The 24,344-nt window shown below is 36.1% G+C and overlaps 2 protein-coding genes and 1 long non-coding RNA gene across 4 annotated transcripts; 2 read left to right on the top strand and 1 right to left on the bottom strand.

Annotated features, from left to right (window-relative positions):
• The first annotated feature begins 2,999 nt into the window (after positions 1-2,999).
• On the top strand, positions 3,000-24,334 carry LOC124457634. Of its 2 annotated transcripts, none has more exons than XR_006952701.1 (4): positions 3,000-3,010; positions 11,593-11,602; positions 18,325-18,331; positions 23,833-24,334. It is a non-coding gene; the product is annotated as an uncharacterized LOC124457634 (long non-coding RNA). The 2 variants fall into 2 exon arrangements; XR_006952702.1 differs by having other exon boundaries at positions 23,821-24,334.
• On the bottom strand, positions 5,913-21,031 carry LOC124457633 (non-structural maintenance of chromosomes element 1 homolog). Its single transcript, XM_047007841.1, has 9 exons — positions 20,821-21,031; positions 12,425-12,546; positions 10,998-11,075; positions 9,678-9,779; positions 8,691-8,732; positions 7,837-7,953; positions 7,190-7,257; positions 7,017-7,090; positions 5,913-6,414 (listed from the first exon to the last, which is right to left on the bottom strand). Exons 1-9 carry the CDS (start codon positions 20,957-20,959, stop codon positions 6,317-6,319), a joined length of 840 nt encoding a protein of 279 aa, XP_046863797.1. The 5' UTR covers positions 20,960-21,031; the 3' UTR covers positions 5,913-6,316.
• LOC124457631 (adenosine receptor A3-like) lies at positions 14,448-16,533 on the top strand. The gene has a single exon (XM_047007840.1). The coding sequence runs from the start codon at positions 14,833-14,835 to the stop codon at positions 15,784-15,786; it is 954 nt and encodes a 317-aa protein (XP_046863796.1). The 5' UTR covers positions 14,448-14,832; the 3' UTR covers positions 15,787-16,533.
• Positions 24,335-24,344: the final 10 nt, after the last annotated feature.

Here is a 24,344-nt window from a genome sequence, read left to right as displayed (position 1 = left end):
ATTACATGGAGTAACTGCAAACAAAGGCAGGCGTTCTGAAAGTTGACGGTTGACTTCCGGCAAAAATTATCTCCCGTGCTTTACATCTTATTTTATTTTACATTTCAAATATTTTTAAAGATAGATTTTTCAAATGAAAACAATTTTCAGATAAGATGCTTACATCTCCAGACATATGTCTTTAGGATTCTTCATGAAGAATATATTACTTAGTTCACGCAACCGATCAATCAAACGCTTGTTTACATACGTAGAAACAGACAATATTCTACAACTGTAGTTTTGTTTCCACTGTTTCCTTTATAACATTTTGATAGGATCTTATTGCCTATGATTCTGTGCGACTACGATTAAATGATGTTTAATCTTTGAACGCGGAGTCAACGTAAAGAGCAAACGTTTTATCGTATTCTTAGTTAAACTTGCACCATGCGTTTTAATAAATTCTTTGTGATTATTGACGTTTTGTTAAATCCACACCGATTTTTAAGTAATCATAAAAGCTCGACAGAAAATAAATACATGCTTACATAACATTTCCCTCACGGAGCACTGTGACGTACGGTGGCCGGTGCGGGTCACCCGAAAAATAATTTAAAAAAAAACAAAAACTAAGAAAACATCACTCAAAATCATACTACACATTTCAAAATACTCACTACACATTTCAAAACACTCACTACACATTTCAAAATACTCACTACACATTTCAAAATACTAACTACACATTTCAAAATACTCACTACACATTTCAAAATACTCACTACACATTTCAAAATACTCACTACATACTTCAAAATACTCACAACACATTTCAAAATACTCACTACACATTTCAAAATACTCACTACACATTTCAAAACATTCACTACACATTTCAAAATACTCACCACACATTTCAAAATACTCACTACACATTCGTTCCAGTCTTACCCTGGTCTGGCCTGCTCACGGTCGTCATTAGTTTCCATCTACGAAACTGACGTGACATCATAAAGTAAGCATATTAAATATATAATTCCGCATTTAACAATACAAACAAATTGGGACATCGGGATAATAGCATGAAAATATTGGCTGAACTCTAATCAGAAATTCTTCCAGGGTTTTGCTGGTCTTGCTAGGGCAACAAATCAGTAGACGATCTACATATCGCCAGCAAATGTATTTGCAGTGGCTTTCGACACATGTCCGTACTTTAATAGCAAAAATTTAAGTATACGAATTTGCATTCGCTAGGTCACGTACGTACTTGTGTGATGCATTACAAAAATAACAAGGAAACCAAAGAAAAAATTTGCACATAGCGCTATAATTTGTTGCACAAGAAACGTCAAAGAAAATGAAAAGTTCCGTAATTTCTTGTAAAAACAATAAATTTAGACCTTCAGTACCAGTCACGTCAATTAATGCATTAGTTAAGCAAATGCCTGTAGAATATAACCAATACAAATACAATTACATGCAATCTGTAGATTGACCACTCATGTTGTGTTGTCTAACCAAGACCAAGAAATCCCTGGAAGAAATACTACTAATAGTTCATGTACGCGTATCGCATATTTTGATGCTACTGTGGCGATATGTTTGTCTATGTGCCGAACTCCACATAGACAAACATATCGCCACAATAGCAGCAAGCGAAAATGGAGCTCGTTTCGCACAGACTTTAATTAATGCAGGACAAGGGAAGCGATACCGACAAACCCAGCCACAGTCCTGTTCAGCCAATAAAAGCTGACTATCCGTTTCTACAGCTAACACCGCCCACACCCCAAACCCCCTCTCACTTAACAGCCGGTCGGTTAGCAGAACACTTAGACAACTGGATCCCTGGATTTTACAAACAGTAAAAGGGTACAAAATACCCTTCCAAACTACTCCATACCAGTGGCGAGCACGAAAGACCCTAGTACAGTCCCTAAGGCAGAAACAACTCATGAAGATAGCGTTGGACGATCTTATAAAGAAAAGTGCGATCTCACAAGTTCAACCCCAACCTGACCAGTTTTTTTCAACACTCTTCCTCGTGGAGGAGGTTAGAAGCGGGAATTTTCGACCTGTAATCAACCTAAGAGCTCTAAACCGATTTGTCTGGACAGAATCCTTCCGGATGGAGGGTCTCAAGTGGTAAAAACTTAATACTGCCAGGAGACTTTATGATGAAGTTGGACTTGACAGAAGCTTGCCCTGCAACTTTCTTCCGCACCTATGCACCAACACCAAAACATATCTTGTTGCCAATGGACAAGTCCACAACTGTTGCATACCTCAACAAGCGAGAGGGGACAAAGCACATTCTAGGGACTTCCAACAGCATTGCAGATTAGGCATCTCGGTAATTCAACAACTACTACGAGTGGACTCTGAATTACAAGATTTTCCAGCAGATAGTGCACCGATTTGTTAGCGAATCGTCCCAGGTTGGACCTCTTTGCCATACGGGCCAAACACCGCCATCCACTGTATGTATCGAGATCCAGAGGCAATTGAAACCAACCCATTTCTTTGCGATTCGAGCAGCTGGAGGAGTTGGATTTATGCACCAGTAGTCCTTCTGCAGAGGATCATCCAAAAACTCCACACAGACAAAGCCACAGCTCTGCTGCTTCCCCTTTGGAAAGGTCAATCATGGTTTCCAGCTCTGCTAAAAATACTGGTGGATTACCCACGCCAGTTACCACAAGTTTCAGCTCTGATTTCTCTGCCGTTCGAACCAGAGAGGCGACACCCAATGCATCGCTAACTCCGGTTAACTACATGGCCCGTGTCCGGGAATGCTACAGACATTTTACTGTCGTCCTGGAGTGAATCCACACAGAAACGCTACTCCGGCCAATGGAACGCTTCGTCACGTTGGTGATTTACACGGTCACTATGTCCCTTTACTGCCTCTGTAAACAATGTACTGTCGTTCTTGGCCGAGAAGGCAAAATACGACCACCTGTCCAACAGGATAATAGGGGTACACAAGTCAGTAATTTCGCAAACACATCATCCAGTGGAATCAGTACCGTTAGGGGAGCTTCCGTTGGTTTCGAAGTTCATGACAGGAATTTACCGAATAAATCCCCCTCAACCGAAACATAGTTCCACGTGGAAGGTTCAGATTTCCTTGGATTACTTAAAGGGACAGAAACCTGTGGAAGAACTTTCCCTGCGGGAACTATCGCTAAACATCGTTTTCCTGCTAGCGCTAACTTCGGCTGCACGAGCTCAGGAATTGGCTGCTCTTGATTTGAATCACCTGGCCGAGAAGGATGACTCCTGGGAATTTGCATTGGCCAATCACATGAAGCAATCTCGTCCAGGCCATCCGGATAGGAAGATATTTTTACCAGCCTACCCCGGCAACACAAAGTCTGCATCGTAAATACCTTAAGAGCCTACAGAGCCCGGACAGCAACTATAAGACGGTCCTCAAAGCTCTTATTGGAAATAGTTGCCTCGCACACTCCAATATCCAGTCAAACGGTGTCAAGATTGTTACGCAACGTGAAAAAGCTAGCTGGGATAGACCCAGAATTCACTGGACATTCAACTCGCGGAGCTTCGACATCAGAGGCTGCTGAAGCAGGAATTCCTTGGGAAATGATATTGGAAGCTGCTGACTGGTGATTTGTAAAAACTTTTCGCAATCATTACCTGAGACCTACAAATTTTGGCAAAGGAACATTTGCGAACTCGGTAATTTCTAAATAGTAATAGTTACACATGTCGCATACTTTTAATGTTTACGGTTATTAAATGGTTATAGATGTCAGCATTCTTTTCAATCTGCAAGAGTATTGTGAGTATCAGTCGGAGTAGGAGTGAAGGAGAAATATAGTTTTCCCGGAGGGTCTTGCCTGAAGGGGAGACGTAATTCTCCGAACTTCTTCGTAGACTGATATGAGCAATATTGTTCCCCAACCGAGGGAGATCCTTCCCTCCCCGCCCTGGGTGCCATTTGTGTGAGTTCTATAGCATGGTGGCCACTCGTTCAACAGGAAGCAATAGACATGCGCAGCATATGTATCATTCGTGGTACCAGACCTCTCTCCACGCGAGATCTGCAAAAGTATTGCTCATATCAGTCTACGATGAAGCTCGGAGAACTACGTCTCCCCTTCAGGTAAAACCTTCCGGGGAAACAATATTTCTCCTTCACTCCTTCTTCATCTCCTTAACTTCTTCTTCACTCCTTCTTCATCTACTACGACGTTGAAAGTTTATTCACCAACATACCGCTTACTGAAACCATCAACCTAGCAATTGACGCAATTTTCACACACAACCCAAGTATCACTATAAACAGGATGGATCTCACGCAACTGTTTTTGATAGCGACAGCACAGACGCATTTTCTATTTCATGGAAAATTTTATGACCAGACGGACGGTGTTGCGATGGGCTCTCCCTTAGTACCCATACTTGCTAACATTTTCATGGGCACACATGAACGAAACTGGCTAAACAACTACAACGACACTAAACCACTATTTTACCGCAGATACGTTGACGATATTTTTTGTGTTTTAACTAACGAAGCTGAGACCATGAAATTTTACAAATGCATCAACACACAGCACACAAACATTAGATTTTCATTTGAAACTGAACAAGAACATCAACTACCATTTCTTGACATTTTACTAACAAAATCACACCTGTACAACGTCTACATATCACAAACCAACATACACAGGACTTCCGATGAAATATTTTAGTTTTACATAATCTTCGCACAAAACTGGACTTAAACGCACACCACTCGAAAGAGCATACAAACTTAACAATACGACCAACGGCCTTCAAAGAGACATAAAAAACATCACATCCATTCTTTTACGAAACTCCTTCCCACTTCACTTTATTAACAGAACCGTAAAACGATATCTCGACAACAAACAAAGCAACAACCTCGACTTAGACACCGAAACTACTGATACGACGACCACAACCAACGCAAACGAAAATTCCAAAATAACAACTCAATACTTTAAACTACCGTACATCGAACATTACTCACAACACACACAGCGCAGACTTACGAACATTATGAAACGCTGCTGTACACATAATGATGTTCGACTAATTTTCACATCATTTAAAATCAAAAACTTCCTCTCATTCAAAGACCCGATCCCTGATTCAATGGTGGTATATGAATTCAATTGCGCGGGATGTAATTCCCGATATATTGGCGAAACTTCGCGCCATTTATCCACCAGAATCAGGGAACATACCACAACAGAAAAAAACTCTAATATCTACTGACACCTTCTTAAATCTCACTCATGTAAAACCAACTATTCACCCTCCTGCTTCAAAATTATCGACACTGCAGACACCTCATTCTCCCTTAAAATCAAAGAAGCACTCCACATTAACAAAACTAACCCTGACCTCAATGTTCAAGTTTTTAGATTCAACAAAATATTTAGTTTGTAACACGCTCCCCATTAATTTATCTCATTTCCTTATTATTTTTATAATTTATCCATATTTATATATTTATGTCACTGTATCATATTACTTTTATATAAACTTTGTATTATCTATGTAATTATTCATTTATACTGAAGATGGCATCATGAGATGTCGAAACATGTCTATCTTCAAACAATTTGTGGTGTACATTAAATGCCAATAATTTCTTGTAGTGGTGAATAACGTGTTATATTACTAAAATTTTCATCAGGGGCAAAACAAGCCCGAACTTTTCAATGTTTTATTGTACCCATATGCGAAATCAAAATGCCACAATGGATACTACGACAACTTGTAGAACACTCTCTACGATTTTACAGAAAGAAAGCCTAGCTTACACGTTCTTTGAAGTTACATGTATTATGTTCTGTGCAATTTTGTTAATTCATATGGAATTCAAACATGTTTCTTAGAGATGAACGTCGGTTGCCAAGGAAAGGTATCTTGTGAGACAAAGTGTCTTTAACTTTAATTTTAATATAAAAATATGCAGCAAGCAATTTAATTTACTAGATAGACCGAGGGGCATTCTTAGAATGCAGAATTTCGTAAATAACACAGCTTTTTTTGAATTGTGTTCATGCTGAAGCAATACACTCATTCACGAGATCATCAAATCAAGTTTAACACATGTGCGCAACGCACACCTACTTTCAGTTGATGTAGCATGTTTGGAGTGTTTACAAAACACGGTTAGTCCAACCAAACTATGAAATGACGATGCACAAGTCTCGTACAATCATGATAGAGAAGACATTTCCTTTTGTTAAAGCGAAATGTATTATATTAACCACTAGTATTTTTCATATCTTTATTGACACATGATTTTTATGAACTTAGCTCATTATCGTCTTGGTTTTTTCTTGCCAACACTGCCAGAACTTCCAAATTCACTTGTTCTTGATCGTGCATTTTGTCTGTACGAGCCGTTATTTACAGCTACTGTAATAAAGCGGACATGGATATTTACAAAAAATGTATTGCAAATGGCACAGGTGTTACAGCAGATTTGGACCCACGATAGTGGATTTGGGCAGAAGAGTCCATTTAAAGGGGCCCAAATCAGCTGGGACACTGGTTGCAGAGCGAGTTTTTATTTCCTACGTTTCAACAATATATATAATGTAATATGTAAGTTTGAAAATTGGTAATCCAGGCATTTAATACATAAAAGATAAAAGTTTCTCCGGATTTTCAATGATTTTTATTGAGCTTTCAACTCGTTGCTTCGAGACTTCATCAGAATGAGGAAATTACTATTTACATGTGCTTTTTGCTTGTAGACGCTTAGAGCGTCTAATTGGATTAGCTGGTGGATTAATGTGATTGGGTGGGGTGGAATGCGTTGTCATGACAATGAAAGCTCAATAAAAATCATTTAAAATCCGGAGAAACTTTTATCTTTTATGTAATGTAATATGTATGTATATACAATAGCTTGATGCCGAGGAGGCAGTCTTGCATATTAAACAAAATAAATTATAGCAGTTTAATTTCATGGTCATTCCAAATACACAATTAAGATAGTTTAATGTAAGCCTTACCCTCCATCCTTGCAAGACTTGGATCAATATCGTGGGGCCATTCTATTTGACATCCAGGACATTTCTTCAATATTCTAAAATAATTAAATCAATAAATTTATGACACTTACAATAGATTGTCCTGGCGGGAAACGTAATCTTATTATCAATATCAAAAATCCCAACTTAATTACCTTTGGTAGAAATACTTAGCTGCGCAGTGATGATGGATCTTCACGTCACATGCAACACAGTTTTGTCCCTAAAGTAATTTTATACAAACTGATCAACATGTTACTATGAAAGAATAAGTCAACAGTGATGTAATTAAAGTTTTCAAAAGAATCGTGATTTTGTTAATAACGGTAGAATTAAAGCAAGCAGAGCAAAGAAAACACGGGAGTAAGTCTAACGTATTTTGCCTTAACTGGTTTTGTGATTCCAGGATATTTACATATCTGAGAAGAAATATTCTAGTTTACATAGAATGGCCCATAGCTTGCATGAGCATCTAATGGTAAAGATCTTGGATAATAAACGTGAACAGAGAGATGTTTAGAGCATTCACAAAATAAACATATTTACTCATCAAATGGAGGTTGAATTATGTGGCAAAAAAAGCCCAAATTACAATTCTGAGAGAATATTTATAGTTACTATTTGAGTTCATCGTGTGACAATTGGTACATTTTCCTTTTGACAAATTTTCCTCAAAATTTAATTTCAACAAGCAAATTCTTAGTTTAAATTTTTTATTGACAATTTACTGGTTAAAAATCTATACAATGTCCATACACAAGAACAAAAGTCGTAAAACTAGCAGGTTCAACGACAAACGTACCCTCAGAACAATGTTCATGCATATACTACAATCAACAATATAATCATGGTAGATCCTTTTCAGGTATGGTTGCAGTTCCAGGTACGCGCGAGGCCCAAGCCAGTAGCTACCAGACGACTAGAGGAAAACATATGCACTATAAATACTTACATGTGCAGTGCTTGTTAGAATTATATAATTAGACGTTGAACTAAATCTAATACGCCGAATGACGAGTTAAGCCAACCTCTACAAATGTTTCCAAACAATTCTCAAAAATGGGTGATTCATTCAATCAATTTAAAAACTCATTTTACTTGAAAACACCGAGAAAACTTTTGCATGTTTCGTAAAGATATAAAATGAAAAATACAATACAGTTTTGTAAGTACATAAAGTAAATAATCATAGTCTATATTATACTTCAAAGATAACCCTTCTGCCAACTAGAAGCGTGTGTGAAGGAAAAAATATCTATAATTTAACAACGCGGACAGTTTTTTACAAAGTAAAATATTCATGATGTTTGCTTTCAATTATAAAGGGTCTTTTCAACACTCATCGCAAAAACGTACTCGTAAGCTCACTGCGAGTGCATACGAGTTACTCACAGCGAACTTACCATGACTTGCAGCATAGTTAAATTATTTGAACAAAATTTGTTGATCGCGCGAACAGACTCGCAAGCTCGCAGGGAGAGCATTTTGGGATGAGTGGAAAAGAGCCTTACGACAAGCCGAGAGAAGTCGACTAAAGACTACAAAATGAGGTTGATTCTAATAAAAATTTTTGTAATTTGACTTTTGAAGTCGAGATTTCGACGTACTTTGTAAGAAGATCACTACAAACTATAAACTGCCTATACAAATTTTTACCTTAGACAGCCATTTGTCTTTAACCCACATATCCAGAAGATTCTATCGAGAAAAATACATTTTACACATCGGTTAGGGTACTTCTGTTGAGAAGGATCAACAGGCAATGCAAAAGTGTCGAAATAAAAATATATAATTTCCTTCATCATACCTACCATTACCACATCTTACTTCTTAATGACAGGGGGAACATATATTGATACATTGATTGATTCATTTTTGGAAACAAATCATGTGGCAGATTCAGGGTATGTCAGCTCAATTCGTCGTGCAATTTTACTACTTTAACTGATTTTAAGTGTGTGGATTTATAAATGTCAAATATTCATAAACTTAGTAACTACATTCATTTCTTATTTATGCATGCGTTTCGATATCTTTTGATTTTGCGCAATCTGACTGGTTGTAGCATCGGGCAGCTTTTTGGGATATCTTGACCGTGGTTAAAAAGTGTTGTTTTTTTGGGAATGTATTTGTTCACAAAGTGAAATTGAAATTTTTAAACTTGACTTATAAATTTTTAAAATTTTTAAATTGTTTAACAAGAAAGCAAAATATATTCAGATGAAAGTTACCATAGCGAGAGTGAATTTTACAATCCAGAAGAAGTTCATTTTGTACAAAACAAAGAAATTTCAGTAAAAACAAGTCGCATATCAACCAATTTACAACGCCAATTTCTTTGTTACAAAAATACAAAAATAAATATGCCATTTACCGTTTAGGTCAGTCCATACTTAAAAAATATTTACATATATTTATATATCTTAGAATTTAATTTGTAGTGATTTAATTGAACATACCCTGGAGCTGCCATTGCCATCCATGCTCGAAAATATTTTAGATAACATAGAGTGAACAATTTTCAAGTGATTCATGACATATTTGTATTGTTGTAGAAAAGAAATTTCTACTCAGTAATAATTAAGTTCTCCATAGCACAAAAAAACAAACATAAATCAGATGAATAAAAAGGAAGAAATCTACCTCGGCGTTTGACACACTTATAGACTTTGGAAGATCGGCGGCTGCATGTAATAAATGTACAGATTCCGCGGTTCCATCCTCTGATTGCACTAATGTATCTAACTAAAAAATAATAGAACCGATTGTTTACCATAAAACAGCACTATAGGGGATAGTACATCTTCGTACCATGTGTCACGTAATTGACCTCGCTATCAATTTAGTTATCCATCATATGGCGTTTCAGCAGGCAAACAAATTATTGAATATTAGTTTCATTGTATCCACGCTGAGGGCAACTTGAATAACAATTTGCTATTGTACAATTGGGAAAATTATCATGCCTACATGACCACAATGTCAGTTAATAAAGTTTATAAAACGCCTATTTGGCGTTCAATCAGGCCACTAGAGAACAGTGTTTGGTTAAATTTGGGTATTATTATAGTTGCCAAATAGCACAATGAAATTCACGGCAATGTAATCTCACATGTGACAATAGTATATAAGTTAATCGTGTTGGCTAAAAGTGTCATTAGTGACTATCACGCGTGAAACGATCCAGGAAAGATTTTATTTCGTTCAAGAATTTCGTGTCAGTCACGCGTGATTGGTGTAATTTTACGACAGTACAGGAAATCCGAATTTCAAACTCAGGCTTACATTTCGGCAGTCCAAGTAGTTATTACAATCGAAATTAATGTCAATTAACCGGTGGTGTACTGAGCCCTCATACCTAACGACCTTAGAGATGCCTTACATGACCAAAGTCAAAACATCGATCACTTGCACGATCACGTTACGTCAACGGAGATATATATTTTTAAGAAATGCCAGCGATTGTTTCGAGAACGCAAAGTCGTTGTTATTTAGGTGCTGCGTATGCTAAATGTGATTGGTTGATTCGTAGTAGCATGACGTAAAATAAATGCAATGTTTCCGTCAGGGAAACAAGTGAAAATGTTACCTGCTCATTTTAAATAACTAATAAAACATCTATAAAGCCGAAAACAAAACAAAAACCATTTCTGGAGCTTACTAAGCGACGAAATTCAACTATTAAATACTAATAGAAAAAAAAGGATTCAGAAAACACTCGCAAGTCGACCAAAATGCTTTGGTCACTTTTCGTCAACGTGTTGCAGCGAAATTTCACACGACAAATCTTCCAGAAAGACAAAAATTTTAGTGACAGCTGTTAATGTATTCTCCCTCGTGAAATAGTGAATTTTGTTTTCCTTCGAGTCTCATGCAATGTTCCCTCGACTTCGTCTTAGAAAAAACACTCACTATTTTCCTAGAGTGTATATTGTTCACTGACTTATTCTATAATGTCCCTACCACTTTTCTGAAGAAATCAATATCATGCGGTGAGTAATTGGTTGCCAATCTGGCGATTTGATCTTCGCTATTGTTCACCTAAATATGAATATAAATATCAAATCACGTAAACTTACGAATTTCTGTTTCTGTTGTAGCTATGTAATAACAGTGAAACACAAAGAATATCTAGACTAATAACAAGAATTATAATATACCAATTTGGAAAGTACATTTTTCCCAACTATTTTATTGGTCAGGAGTGTGTCACGTGAGAGTTAAAATATTAAACTGTTACCTCCCAAGTGGCTCCACAGTGAAATAATATGTTATCTACTGGTATGTAATGAAATAAATCACTTTAACATCAAGTGAAAATGCGAACTTTGGCCGACTTTGCTAAACATCTGATCTCAATCAAAAAAAAGAGCGGGAATTTTTGTAAAGTATTTTTTATTTTTGCATTTTTTATTCCAGTTAAATATTCTTTTAGATTTAAATTTAGGATGCCATCCAGAAAACTGCTATGGTGGCGATAATCTCTCGTCCATAAGCAGTTTAAAAGAGATTGGTCTCGTCTCCAACCGATGTGGGCTTGGTAGCTCAAAAGGTAGAGCGGCGGAGTAGTACTTCGAAGGTGCGAGTTCAACTCTTGTCCAAGTCACATGTTTTTCATATGCGTATAAAAACCGCGAAAAAAGCCATCTGATGTCTTTGGAATAAATATTCTTCTGGGAAAGTAATATTTCGTTTATTACGGTTGTTGTCAGTTTTCTGAATTAAAAATGGGTTTAACTGAAATCTCTGGAAACAGTATGTTTTGTTGGCCCTCAACCGACCTAATTATCAGATTTGATATCATAGTGATAATTATCTGATATCCAGTGACGCCGGCAAAGGGGGGCAAGGGGGGAGCCACTGCCTACTGCCATCCCAATATTGCCCATACTAATGTTTTAAATATGTAAGTTGAAAATGTCCGTGATATCAACAGTGTGCGTATTAGATGTAAGCAACATTTTGAGAGGATTTCGCCTCCCCCCCCCCAACCAAGAAAAAATATAATCCTGCCGGCGCCACTGCAGATATCTCTGAAAAGTCAACACCAAAATGTGATTTTTCGTAAACTAAGTTTCTTTGAAACTTTAACTTTAATAATGAGAACACTTGTTCAACAAAAGAATAACGTTTTTACTTAATGACATGTTAGCATACGTAGACTAAGATGGTGCATGACAAAAATTTTTAAAATTTTCCATGTTGTGAACCATTTGCGTGGCGAGATATTAGCGGGCTCAGTGCTATGCAGCAGAACGAAACTATAACATTAACATTATAACGCCGCACAAAATATAAACGAGACCTATAATAATGGTAGCTATAATTATGGAAAAAACTCAAATGTTGACAATGGTTAGCGTGTCGAAATAAAATTATTCATTACATACCAAACCGTAATAGTAAGTGCCATCATCTTCTGAGACACCTTTTCGGACTTCCAAGAACAAGCTACGCACGCCACTATTGATTGATCTGATACAATTTTCGAATCCTTCCAAGTCAAAATTCCCTAAAAAAAGAGAAAATACTGAAATACAAAACTGCCAAATATCCAGGATACATAACAATTTAACACACACACACCCCTCCCCCCCATAAATAGAAATAGTAGTGCAACCGTGCCGCACGTTTCACAGTGATTGAATTGTCGTTTCTCCCAAAATTTCCAACGTGTTTAATTAACTCTATGAAACACGAAAAAATAATACTGAAGTAATACCATGGTTGCCTCAATTTCTATAGTTTTGTAAAACAAATTAATATCATATTGAGCTAACTAGAATGCACTATTCAAATTCAAAGGTCGTATTACAAGTAACAAGACCTTGTCTGTACTGGTAGCATTACAAACAATGTTTTTGATGTTTTTCGTTCGTGTTTACACTGGCTTATACAAATCTCAGACACGTTTGTGAGAATCCTCGAGTAGGTGCAACCCTCAACCTTCCGTATCGGGCTTGCACTGATCTGCTCTCGAGTTCTCCCAAAGGTCTCCTCGGTTTTCATAAGCCTGTGCAAACACATAAAACACCCTTTATTTTTCAAATATAATGTTGCTTATAAACATCTGAATGTTTTAAAGCCAATGAAAAAGGGTAAGAAAATTTCACTTCGCTAAAACCCAGCATGCGCATACTAAGCTGTTAGCTTAGTTTCATTAGTGTCTATTGGCGCGTAAGCAAGATTCTCCATGCAGTGCTCCATGCAGTTTAGAGCGTTTTCTCGCACGCGTATGCCAAATGTGCTACAACAGGAGGAGAAGGGTTTTATCATGAAATCTAGAATAGTATCGTTTAGTACGTTATTAATAATTAAAAAAGCGGCACTAAGCGGTACCTATGTAGTATCAATTATGAAGCACAAACTTCCCTATCATTGGCCAGATTATGTTGGCCTTTCATCCAACGTGAGATGCCCAGTTTAAAAAATTGAGATTTATCAGGTTTCAATATTGAAGTCAAGACATCCTGACAATTCACTTGGTGTCTGCGCTTGACTTTGAGAATGAATCTAATCTAGACAACGTCATAAATTCTTCATCTTCAACAATAATCAGCGATACATCATACATATTCATTGTGAAAAAGATAGGAGCAATGCCATACATTTCATATGTATGCGTGTTTGTTTTTCGATGCTTTTCAATAACATCGAAGGGTCGACGTGCTCCTGTGTTAAACACTCAGCAGGTGTAATTTACAGACTATCATCAATTTACATAATAATTATAAAATTACAATTCTTGGTTAACGAATCTTCATGAACAGTTTTATGATTCATAATTTGCAAGATGAAATCACCGAGCATTAGCAGGCGACATATTGGCGCAAGGAACGAGGGTGGGTGTTTATATGAAAGCCTAGATCTTTTCCTAGATCTAAGAGGGCAATGTAAACAATTGAAATACGTATTTATTTAACCAAGGCTGGGTATTTTTCCATATGAGCACAATGACTAGAGCTGGCTCGCGTGCCCAGGTTGGAAACTAACGTGCCGCAAGAAATCAGCTAGACAATGTGGACTAGCCCAGAAACACGTATATTAGAAGGCGTTTATCTTGTACGAGAATATCGTTTAGGCGAAATTTTCCTTTTTTAGACAGCTAATCTGATAGGCAGATCTAAATTCAACAACCTACACAAAGATATAGTTGCACAACAGGTGTATAGATTAGCTTCGTTGTTGTATTAACATTATAAAGCACATTCTTTATTGACGTTTTCAGTCGTATGTATTTCATGACTTTTTTGACACCTTATAACTCCTTATAAGACGATTGTCATGCATTGCAAACAACGCAGCTACCTAGGCAGATGTTAGAGGGGGATTACGGGTGGCACGGAGAAGCATATTATGATCAATAAGGAGATAACCACTTTTCCTGTTCTTTCTTACTATTGTTCTTCTTAGGTCATTGGATACGAAAAGAACAAAAATTGATGAGCATGCTTAGCTTTGGCATATCTCTAAAAGAAAAAAGAATTTCGGTACATTTTTTTCGAAGATACATAAATATTTATGTCTAATCAGGATTATCGCCACATGCACACTAACGTCATCATATTTTCAATAATTTAAATAAAAAGATGAGTTTTTAACTAAATGCATATGACATCGTCACGTTTGTTGTAGAGGGTCTTTAAAAGCTGAAATATATAATTAGTGAAAGGTCAACATAGTCGACAGGTTCCTGTGCAAATATCCAAAATTTTCTTTCGAAAGATGAAGAAATTCATCGAAGCATACAGACTCTCATACGCAAGTGACATTAACGTGGGTCTTATTAACAGAAACGATGAATCGTACTTTTTTGAGTAAGAATGTTGCCCAATGCCTTTCTCTGTTTATGGCTACGCAGTGTTTTGTCGGTTGTATAGCAAATGCGATCGTTTTGTTGTATTTTATACGCAATAAAAGACATTTCCAGAATACGGCAGACAAACTTATTCTTCATTTGGCCGTTACGGATTTTATAGCTCTATCAACGTACGTTCCATGGCGTTCATATCTTTTAATGATTCGAACAAGAACAACAAACTACAAGTTCTACACTTCATTGTTTGTTTTTTGTATATTTCTCACAGGAAGCGCTGTACTACTCATCGCATTTGATCGATTCGTTGCCCTGACCAGGCCGCTAAGATACAAAGGTCTTATAACGTCGAAAGTATTTTGGATTTCTGTCAAGACATCTTGGATATGCGCCTTTTTGCTGGGTATTTTCCATTATTTTAGTTATGATTTTCGCGTTCATGACGAGTATGAGGTTTTTCTTAGCTCTTTGTCTTTCCTACAATTAATTCTTATGGCCGTCATATACACCTTCCTGCTAAAGTCAACCGCTAACCTAGGAAGAAAAATGTGTGGCGAAAGTCTCTCGTTTAATGTGAAACAGTCTGCTTTAACAGTAAAGACCGTTCGTATGACGTTTGTGATTGTCTGCTTATTCTACGCAACCTTTACACCTTATACGGCCTACAGAATCGTTTCAACCATTGATGAAAGCATACCTCTTGATACAAGACATGAAACATGGCGCTGGTTAACTGCATTTACTTTCTTGAATTCATGTATAAATCCTTTTGTTTACTTCTACCGTATGAAGAAATATCGTCATAGACTTTGTATAAGTTGTTTTGGAATGCAGCACGATCATGGTGAAAGAAATTATGAAAATTTTCGAAACAACATTACTCATTTGGTAGTGGAGGCGAATGTTGGGAATGAACGTTTACTTGCGAGTCGGTAGAGCAATGTTGAAGCTATGAAAACGATACACAATAAAGGAGAGATTATCTTATCAATTTCTGGATGAATAGTAATATATCCAATAAACTTGTCATCGCCTAGTTAGAATTTCTGTTATTTCCTGTAATCGAATGATTTAAATGTAATTTGTAATTGATTATAATTGCGGTGATGACATCATATGTTGGTAGACGGTACTACTTCTCCTTCCTTGAAGATTTACAGTTTCTAAAAGGTTTTAATCTTACAATTTCGTCTCCAATGAATGTAGAACTTGCTGCTTGCAAATCATTTAGCTCCTGAAAGGCAGATACTTCTATTTTATGTCAAAAAATCACCAAGTCCCATGAATAAATACAATCGTGGATTTTCTAGCAGTTGCTGTGCGTTTGATAACGGGAAAGAAACTGTTGAAAATGAGATGTCGAGGACAATAAAATCGACCGTTACAAACGAAACGATGCATTAGAAAAAAAGGCAAAACAATGAGGCGCCTGATATCTTACACTTAATGTCTTTTGAATTCCTTACATGCATACATTTTTTGCATGTTGACGAGGACAAAAGACATATTTCAGACAGGCACTTCGACAGCGATGTTGCTATGTTAGTTAATTCATTGCATTATTCATTAATTGCTTATGGACGTTCTTGCTCTCTTACTATGTTAATGCTCTCGTTCTTGCTCTCTTACTATGTTAATAAATGACAAATTAATTCTGAAAATATATACAGTATTTTATTCAAATCTCTTTCACAAAATACTTACTTAGCTCGTTCATAAAAGCCTCAAAAAAATAAAAAAAGAGCTTCTACTGAAATTCAATTACTAGCTACTTGAGCGCGAATTCTTTCAAAAACGCATTTTTAGGGGCCGATTACATGGAGCAATTTCAGCCCTGTTTGAAATTTCAGCCAGGGCTGAAGCTCAGCCCGAGCTGAAAAATCTGTCAGGTAATCGTTTCAGCCCGGGCTGAAACAACAGCTAAAAATATTCACGCATGCGTGCGTGCGCACCTATTGCTAATGGTGACGACAACTGGCGATCATGCCTCGGACGAGCTTCGTAAATTTCAGCCCGGTCTGAACACCGGTCTGAAATTGACCATATAATCACACAAAATTTCAGTTCGGCCAATCGTGTTGAAACTCAGCCCCGGTCTGAAATTGATCCATGTAATCGGACCCTTAGTGCAGCGAGCGCTTCAATTGCCCAAAACTATTTCCGTTATTGAAAACTCCAAACTGCTTGGGTACTTGCTTATTTTTCATTCTCGTCAGTTATTAACTACACCGATAAAAACGTCTATTAGAATAAACTTTCGAAAGAGTTTCATTATAACGCAAATTAGAATAACAACGAGAATTATAACCATATTGCACGTTGTGTATATTAAAGTGACTTACATTCGCCTTGAATTATACATGAATTAAACCTAAGCAATGCAATAATCAACATCAACTAAACTACTGCAATTCAAAAACAATTAATTTTACTTGTAGCAACGGCAATATCGTAACAAGAGATCCTATTTGTCGTGCTCATCATAAATGAGACTAATATTTTAAAGCATGAAGAGAAGTTGTTTTGTCTTTTCAGTCTGTCAAAATTGCACAAGAATGTCACTTTTATATTCCGAATTGAATCCATACATAGGGCTGTATCATATAACATAGCCTGCAAAAAGGACTATATATTGACCAACTCGACGAAGACTATTTACTCCTGAATAAATAACGTTTGAAGCCCGTAGTACATGCTTCGGAAAATGACTTCAAAAAAAGTGCGAATCGAATTAGCTGAATTATGGTCAACTTTCGCAAAGTTTCTATATTATCATAGGAATTCTTTGCTTGCTCGAGAGGCGATGTAATTATACGGAAGTTTCTATGCCACACTAATAGCTATAATTTATGAGAATACAAAATACAATAAACCGATCTCTATCAAACAATACAAGGGCCAGGAAAATGGATTTTTAGGAGTTCAATCGATTTAAGAACATTTGTAGTATACTTCATTATTCCAAAATTTTATCTTTATTGGCTAGGGCTGAAAATGACGTAATAAGGAGAATGAAGTATAAATACCGTAATATAATAAAGAATTTCAGTGAGAAAATAGCGTCCGAAAAGCTGTATTTTTTACATGTTTACTTTGATTATTCGCTGTCATCAAACTGTACATCTATGCAGCATCTTAAACTTGTGCAGCGTTTTTTTAGAAGCCTTCTATGACATCTTTATTATTTACTATAAACATATATAATGAAAGCTATGCCTGAAAGGCAAATGTTCTACTTTGGAGGTCATTTTCAGCGCAAGGACATCTACTTGCAGCCATACGAAGCCAATGAAGAAAAAACTTTCGACCTGCAGACATTATTTGACTGGCCTGGATATATCCAAGTTCTTGAAATTGGTGGGATTTTCTGGAGGCTCTTACTTGGATCATTTTTCACGAAATACAACTGAGAGCAGATAAATTATAATCAATTAAAATTACGCATTTTTAGGTTATCCAGCAAAAAAATTGTAGCATGGTGGTGCATAGAGACAACATATTAGAATCATAATGTAAACAAGCTACGCCACTGTCGACAGTGACAGTAATTATCGCTCTCATGTTGTTTATACAGCAACCATTGTCCAAAAAAAAAAATCTCATTTTAAGTCAGTATGTTCAAAGCAATAGCCACTAGCCTAGTTTATAATGAGGGGAAGCCATTACGTAATGGGAGTAGAGTCGTTTAACTACACCCCAACCCAAAAACACCTCCGATTTTGGGAATCATGCATGATAAGCCGGTGCAGAAACTGACTCAGAGGGCAAAAATTAGTCAAGACATAATTCTGGGCTTTTCTATCAAAACGGGAACGTGTACCACCGTTCATAACACAGGTAGGTATACTAAAACATAACTTTAACAGCTTATAACTTTAAAAATAAATCATGTTGGCCTGACAAAAACTACAAAACATAAGACATAAATAAGCAAGAGCACTCTAATCATTTAATAGTATTTATTTATATCTAGATGAATGAACTACATGTGAAGAATGAATATCATCCTTACTCAAACAACCTTAAAAATATAATGCACAGCACAAGATTTTATGTTGCGAACCCATGACGGTCAAAGTTAATTAATTTTGAGTCAAATCAGGGTCTCAAATTTGAATTTTTTTCATGTGTCTAAATGGATACCAGGGTTTCACAATATTGTATACCTCTTGATAATCAAGCATCCCAAATAGGGATACATAACTAGTTGGCTTTTCTTATCCTAGGATCAAATATAACATAACCCTTGGGCTTTCCCTCATTTAGTTAATGATAAATGTAGAAGTTCCTTTAAGAATTCCACTTTGCAATTTATTGATAACTGTTACTTAATTATCATCAGCTAAAGCTGTTTACCACTGAGGGTTAGTTGTCGTTTGGGAAAAAGATGCCGATATCTGCACATATACAACATCCAATTAATGGGTCCTAGCTAATTCACTGTTATTTGAGTTCATTATATTTCATTGAGATGAAGGCACCCTTAATGGGGAAATGGCATCTTTACATAAACAGACCTTATTATTTTTTTCAATAAAAGAATTTTCAAAAAGTTCATAAGTTGTTGCAGTTACAAATTGAAAGGTTGCGACTGACTAAAAATCAGGCTGAAAAATAAATTTTTTGGAGAGTGGATTAAACAAAAGCATACACATGTGTATTTAAAATTTGAATGGACCCTAATGAATGTAAATTATAATGCAAAATGCTGGTAATTAATGAATTTCCTGATGTAAGTAACATAATTGAAATTAAAGTAAATGGTTTGAGCCCGGAGTATCATTACATCATACATGTTTGTAGATGTTGATTGTCCAAGTTAGTATAGTCCTTATAAGGACTGCAAGGACTGCAAGGACAAAAACAACAATAATAGTCCTTATCAGGACTATACTACCTGGGCGATCAACATCTACAAACATGTAATTGACATTAATGCTATTGCAAAGAATTACATGCAACAATTTAATAATAAAGAATTCAAAATTGGCATGGCATGTTCAAAAATATTTTACATACAGTAACATATAAACAGAAATTTGTCCTGCACATGGAACCATGTGATTTCTGAAGGATGGAGAAGGCATAGCCCATGCACTTGTCAGAAAATCAACTATTTCAAATAGTGAAATATTAGGAAAACTACATTTACACTCTATGATATCTAGACCATATTCCCACTTTTCAAAATATATTTTTGCCATTGGACCAACACAATAATCTGCAATAGGTAACATACAAAATAACAACAAATACAACTAACACAACCAACTCATTAACTAAAGCAGCTTATATGATTTTAAATGTAGACTGTCCAGGTTGTTATAGTCCTGAGGACTGTTTTTGTTGTTGTTGACTGACGTTTCGACAACCTTAGCGGTAGTCATCTTCAGAGTCAAATGAGGAGTAAACGTCAGGTTAGCCGTAGTCCTTCTCAGGACAATCTACATTTACAAACATGTAACAATACTCCCCGGTCCGAACCATTTACTTTAAAGCAGCTTATGCTTTGCAAGTTTGTTTATTGGGCATTGTCCTTAAGACTTAACAATGCTTTCTTGTCTCTATTGTTAAAAAATTCACAATGTCATAAAGTGTCAATATAGAGCAAGTTCTATAATATAAGAGATTAAACAAATAATATGGATACTAATCGAAAGGAAAGCCTCCTATATCAAACAACATTTCAACACACTTTTGGAAATTGGAAAATAAGATCTTGACTCAAGATAGAGACTAGAGAGTGGTATGATTGTGTAACAGACAGCATGAGGTTCATTCCATTGTTAAATAGTTCACATGTATATTTACAAAAATATTACTTAGCACGGAAAAGTATCCTTGAATGAACAAAAATCACACCACTTGTACAGTAAAATATAACTTTTTTAACCATTATTTCTAAATAAACCTCATGCGTGAGCTACCTTACATAAAAGATACTTCGATATCATGAAAATGGCGACATACCTTCCACTTCCCCTTCGTTAAATAGTTGAACACATCTTGAATACGATGCTTTCGTCTCTGCTTCGGACATAAAAGGGGTTGAAATAAGACATTGAAGAAACAAACGATGTATATCTTGCATTTTATTAAGGAAAGGCATAAAGCAAGTTGACAATTACAGGAACATCACATAAGAAAATACAAAACCTCTGTAAACTGTTGTTGACGGGGTTTAGATCTTCGCGGGAAAAAAGTGCCTGCGATAAGGTGCCTGCGATAAGGTGCCTGCGATGAGGTACCTGGAATGATAACGACAATGCATTTATAAATATAAAATTGAAGCCAATGTCCTAGTCTCTTGCGCGGTTTGTACGTCAGTTCCAGTCCTTCAAAGTCTAATATTCACGCGGTTTGTACGTCAGTTTCATTCCCTAACTTCAAAACCCTACACGGCCACTATAAGTTTGAATTTTTTCACACAAGCGCTATCGCGAAAAGCTACGCCACGCTAATGGACAACTCACTGCGAAAATTTTTTTATCGAGTTTGTTGAGAGAAAGGATATATTTTAATAAAACTTCCTGAAAAGACAGTGATAAGTTTTTTCACTTATGCCAATTTATTGCGTTGAGCCTGGGTTAACAAGCAAGCAAAATGGCAAGGAAATACTTGGTGAGAAAATTTCTTTTCATCGGTAGGTAAATTTCTAATGTCATTCGTCAATACCATTTCACACAATTTCTTGGGCTGTCATTTTTTTATCCTAATAAAAATTAACAAAGGAACTGGTCTCAATTTGTTTGTTCATGAATATTTAATGTTACCACGCCCCATTATGAATTTTAAGTAGATGCATTTTTCAAACTCGCGCTCTTAATCAATTTTTCAAAATAAACAAAGATGGCGAGTATATGAAAGTGCAATCAAAGTGTTAGTGGAATGGAAGACAACGTTTATGGAAAAGCTACTAGTTGACTTGTATCATTCTTTTATATATGTTCTATAAGAACTGTATTTCAAGCGAGATACGAAATAACTGTTAAACATGGTTTGCCGAAAATTAAAGGAAAACAACTGTTTTTCACTTTGTAAACATTTGTGTATACAGTAAAAAGTATATAGTATCCTCAAAATTTTGTCGAATGCTCACGTTATTCCGAAAATTTTGAATTGTTTATTCGCTGATGATGTTTTATCAGTATAAACGTAATGAAACTTGACTAAATTTTCCTAACGAAGATACATCTTTGTTGACTTTTGATATTAAGAAAGTGGATGCTAGTAGGGTTTTGGATGCAATGGCCATCCGTAAACAGGTCCAGTGTGAATCAGCCAAAAACAAGTATAGTGGTTTCATTGATTATGGATCATTAAAGGCACCCCAAATTGTTGCATCCGAAGCCCTTGTTTTCTTGTTGGATTACAAGGTCATTGGAGGCAGTCAATTGGATACATTCTTACAGACAAAGCTTCTGCAAGTGTGCAAACACAGATTATCAACATTGCACATGGTGAAAGCAAGTGATGCTGGTCTGAAAATATGGTGTGTAATATCAGATGGGATGACGACCAACATTAGCCCTTTCAAGAAAATTGGATCTAGTTTTAGCAATACCTATGATTCAATTTCACCAAAGTTTCAACATTCTATAACTGGCGAAGATGTCTTTGTTGTATTAAATGCATGCCATATGCTGAAACTTGCAAGAAATGCATTAGCATTTCTTGGTACAATCTGTTCAAGTGATGGAGATGAAATACAATGGAAATTCTTCCACGCTCTTAATTTACTGCAAGAGCAAGAGGGTCCTGCCAACAAATTATCAAATAACCACATCCAGTTGGGAAACACAACATGAATGTGAGTTTGACAGCTCAAACACTCAGTGCCGCAGTTGCAGATGCCATTGATTTCATGAACGTAGTCCAAAAATAGTCAAAGTTCCAAAATAGTGATGCTACTGTTACATTTATCAGAAACATTGATAGACTTTTTGACTTACTAAATTTAAAGGGGAAGTCAGAGTTCGGAATAACTTAGGCTCAAATGAAAGAGTATTGTATTATTACTTTGCATACCAAGTCTAAAATCTTTACGTTAAATACAACTCGAGAAATAAAGCAATGAAACTGCGTTATTTTGCAAATATAAATGTACATCCGAGCGAACCTGCGATCAAGCAGCGGAATTACATCGTTACGTCACTGCGCGACTCTGTAATCGAGCAATTTCGAAGAGAATAGAATAGATATTTTGTCTGTCAATTTTAAAGTCTTCTAGGTAAATGGCGTATTTAAACGATTCTTCGAGCGACATTTTGACCTGTTCTAACTTAAAAGATGGTAAAGAAATTTCAAAGATAAATGGAGGGTTTAAATATTATACTTTTGAACTGGTTAATGAAACGGGGACATATTTTTCTGACATGCTAAGACGAAAGCAGAAAATATGTGTATTGAAGATTCCAATTCAGAGTTTTAACGACACCACGATTTTCGAGGTATTTGTATATTTCTATATTACATTTTATATATATATATATATGTACTCTTTTTATCTGGTTCACCATATTTACAGTCCTCGAAATCACAGTTTGTTTATTAAAGAATTGTATTAATATGTAGGCCGTGCCCACATAGTTGGCAGTCGCGGAAGATTATTATTTAAGTGTTAGATAACCGGTTATGTAAAACTTTAAAGAAAACCTCTCCGCTACTTAAGAAACTGTTCCCACTTTGTTTTTCTGTTTTAGTACACGGTATTCTGTGTTGTAAATTGTAGGTAAATCGTAAAACCTTGCTGTTGATGCCATCTTCAATTTCTGAATTTCAAAGCGCTGTTGCTAACTTATACTTACCATAATTACTACAAAGCCCACGATGGCGTAAAAATTACTGGCAACATGGTAGCTATTTCTCAAGTAACGGGAGCGACATGCTTCAAATTGCCATGTGGCACTAGCTATAGAATAGCATGCTAATTATCTGCACGACTGACAAAAGTAGGACATAAACACCTAGTTTTATGTATAGTAATAATAATATAAACAATCACTAGCCAAGCTAGCTTGCAAATTTGTCCTGTGATGTTAATTTCTTAGCTTTACCATTATTAATTTCTTTAGAACCAAATTTGCAGGCTGGCTTTGTCTCATATGTAGATATAATTTGTTCAATTGCAAAGATTACATTTTGTCAGAGTAATAAACTATAGGATACCTGGCTTGACTGTTTCTTTTTGTAGCAGCTAGTTGTTTGCTGTCATATTATCATTTATTAAATACTTAATTGACTGTTTACTTGGCCTATATAAAAGCCAGGTCTGTCTAGTCATTCTCTAACAAGAAAAATTTCTGATATTTAAAATTGCCAGGTATTCTATAATTTAGCCACACCTATGTGTGTATTTCAGCCATTCGTGATCGGTGTGCTGCTATCACTTCTTTTTTGCTTGGTCTTGGAGTAGGTGCAATATTCTTTGGAAGTTTAACATGCTTGTCTGATGGTTGAGGATTCATGTCCACATTGAACTCTATCACATCATC

This window comes from Xenia sp. Carnegie-2017, unplaced genomic scaffold, assembly GCF_021976095.1.
Source record: "Xenia sp. Carnegie-2017 unplaced genomic scaffold, XeniaSp_v1 HiC_scaffold_6, whole genome shotgun sequence".
In the NCBI taxonomy this organism is placed as follows: Eukaryota; Metazoa; Cnidaria; class Anthozoa; order Malacalcyonacea; family Xeniidae; genus Xenia; species Xenia sp. Carnegie-2017.
Note: the sequence above shows the minus strand (reverse complement) of the source record. Positions and strands in the feature narration are given on the sequence as shown.

Coding starts and splice junctions, on each gene's coding strand:
- LOC124457631 (XM_047007840.1), top strand. CDS start 14,833: ATGAATCGTACTTTTTTGAGTAAGAATGTTGCCCAATGCCTTTCTCTG.
- LOC124457633 (XM_047007841.1), bottom strand. CDS start 20,959: ATGCCTTTCCTTAATAAAATGCAAGATATACATCGTTTGTTTCTTCAA. Junction 8,733..9,677: donor TAAGTGTGTCAAACGCCGAG/GTAGATTTCTTC, acceptor TTTTCTCGATAG/AATCTTCTGGATATGTGGGT. Junction 6,415..7,016: donor AAGTCTTGCAAGGATGGAGG/GTAAGGCTTACA, acceptor GCTTTATTACAG/TAGCTGTAAATAACGGCTCG.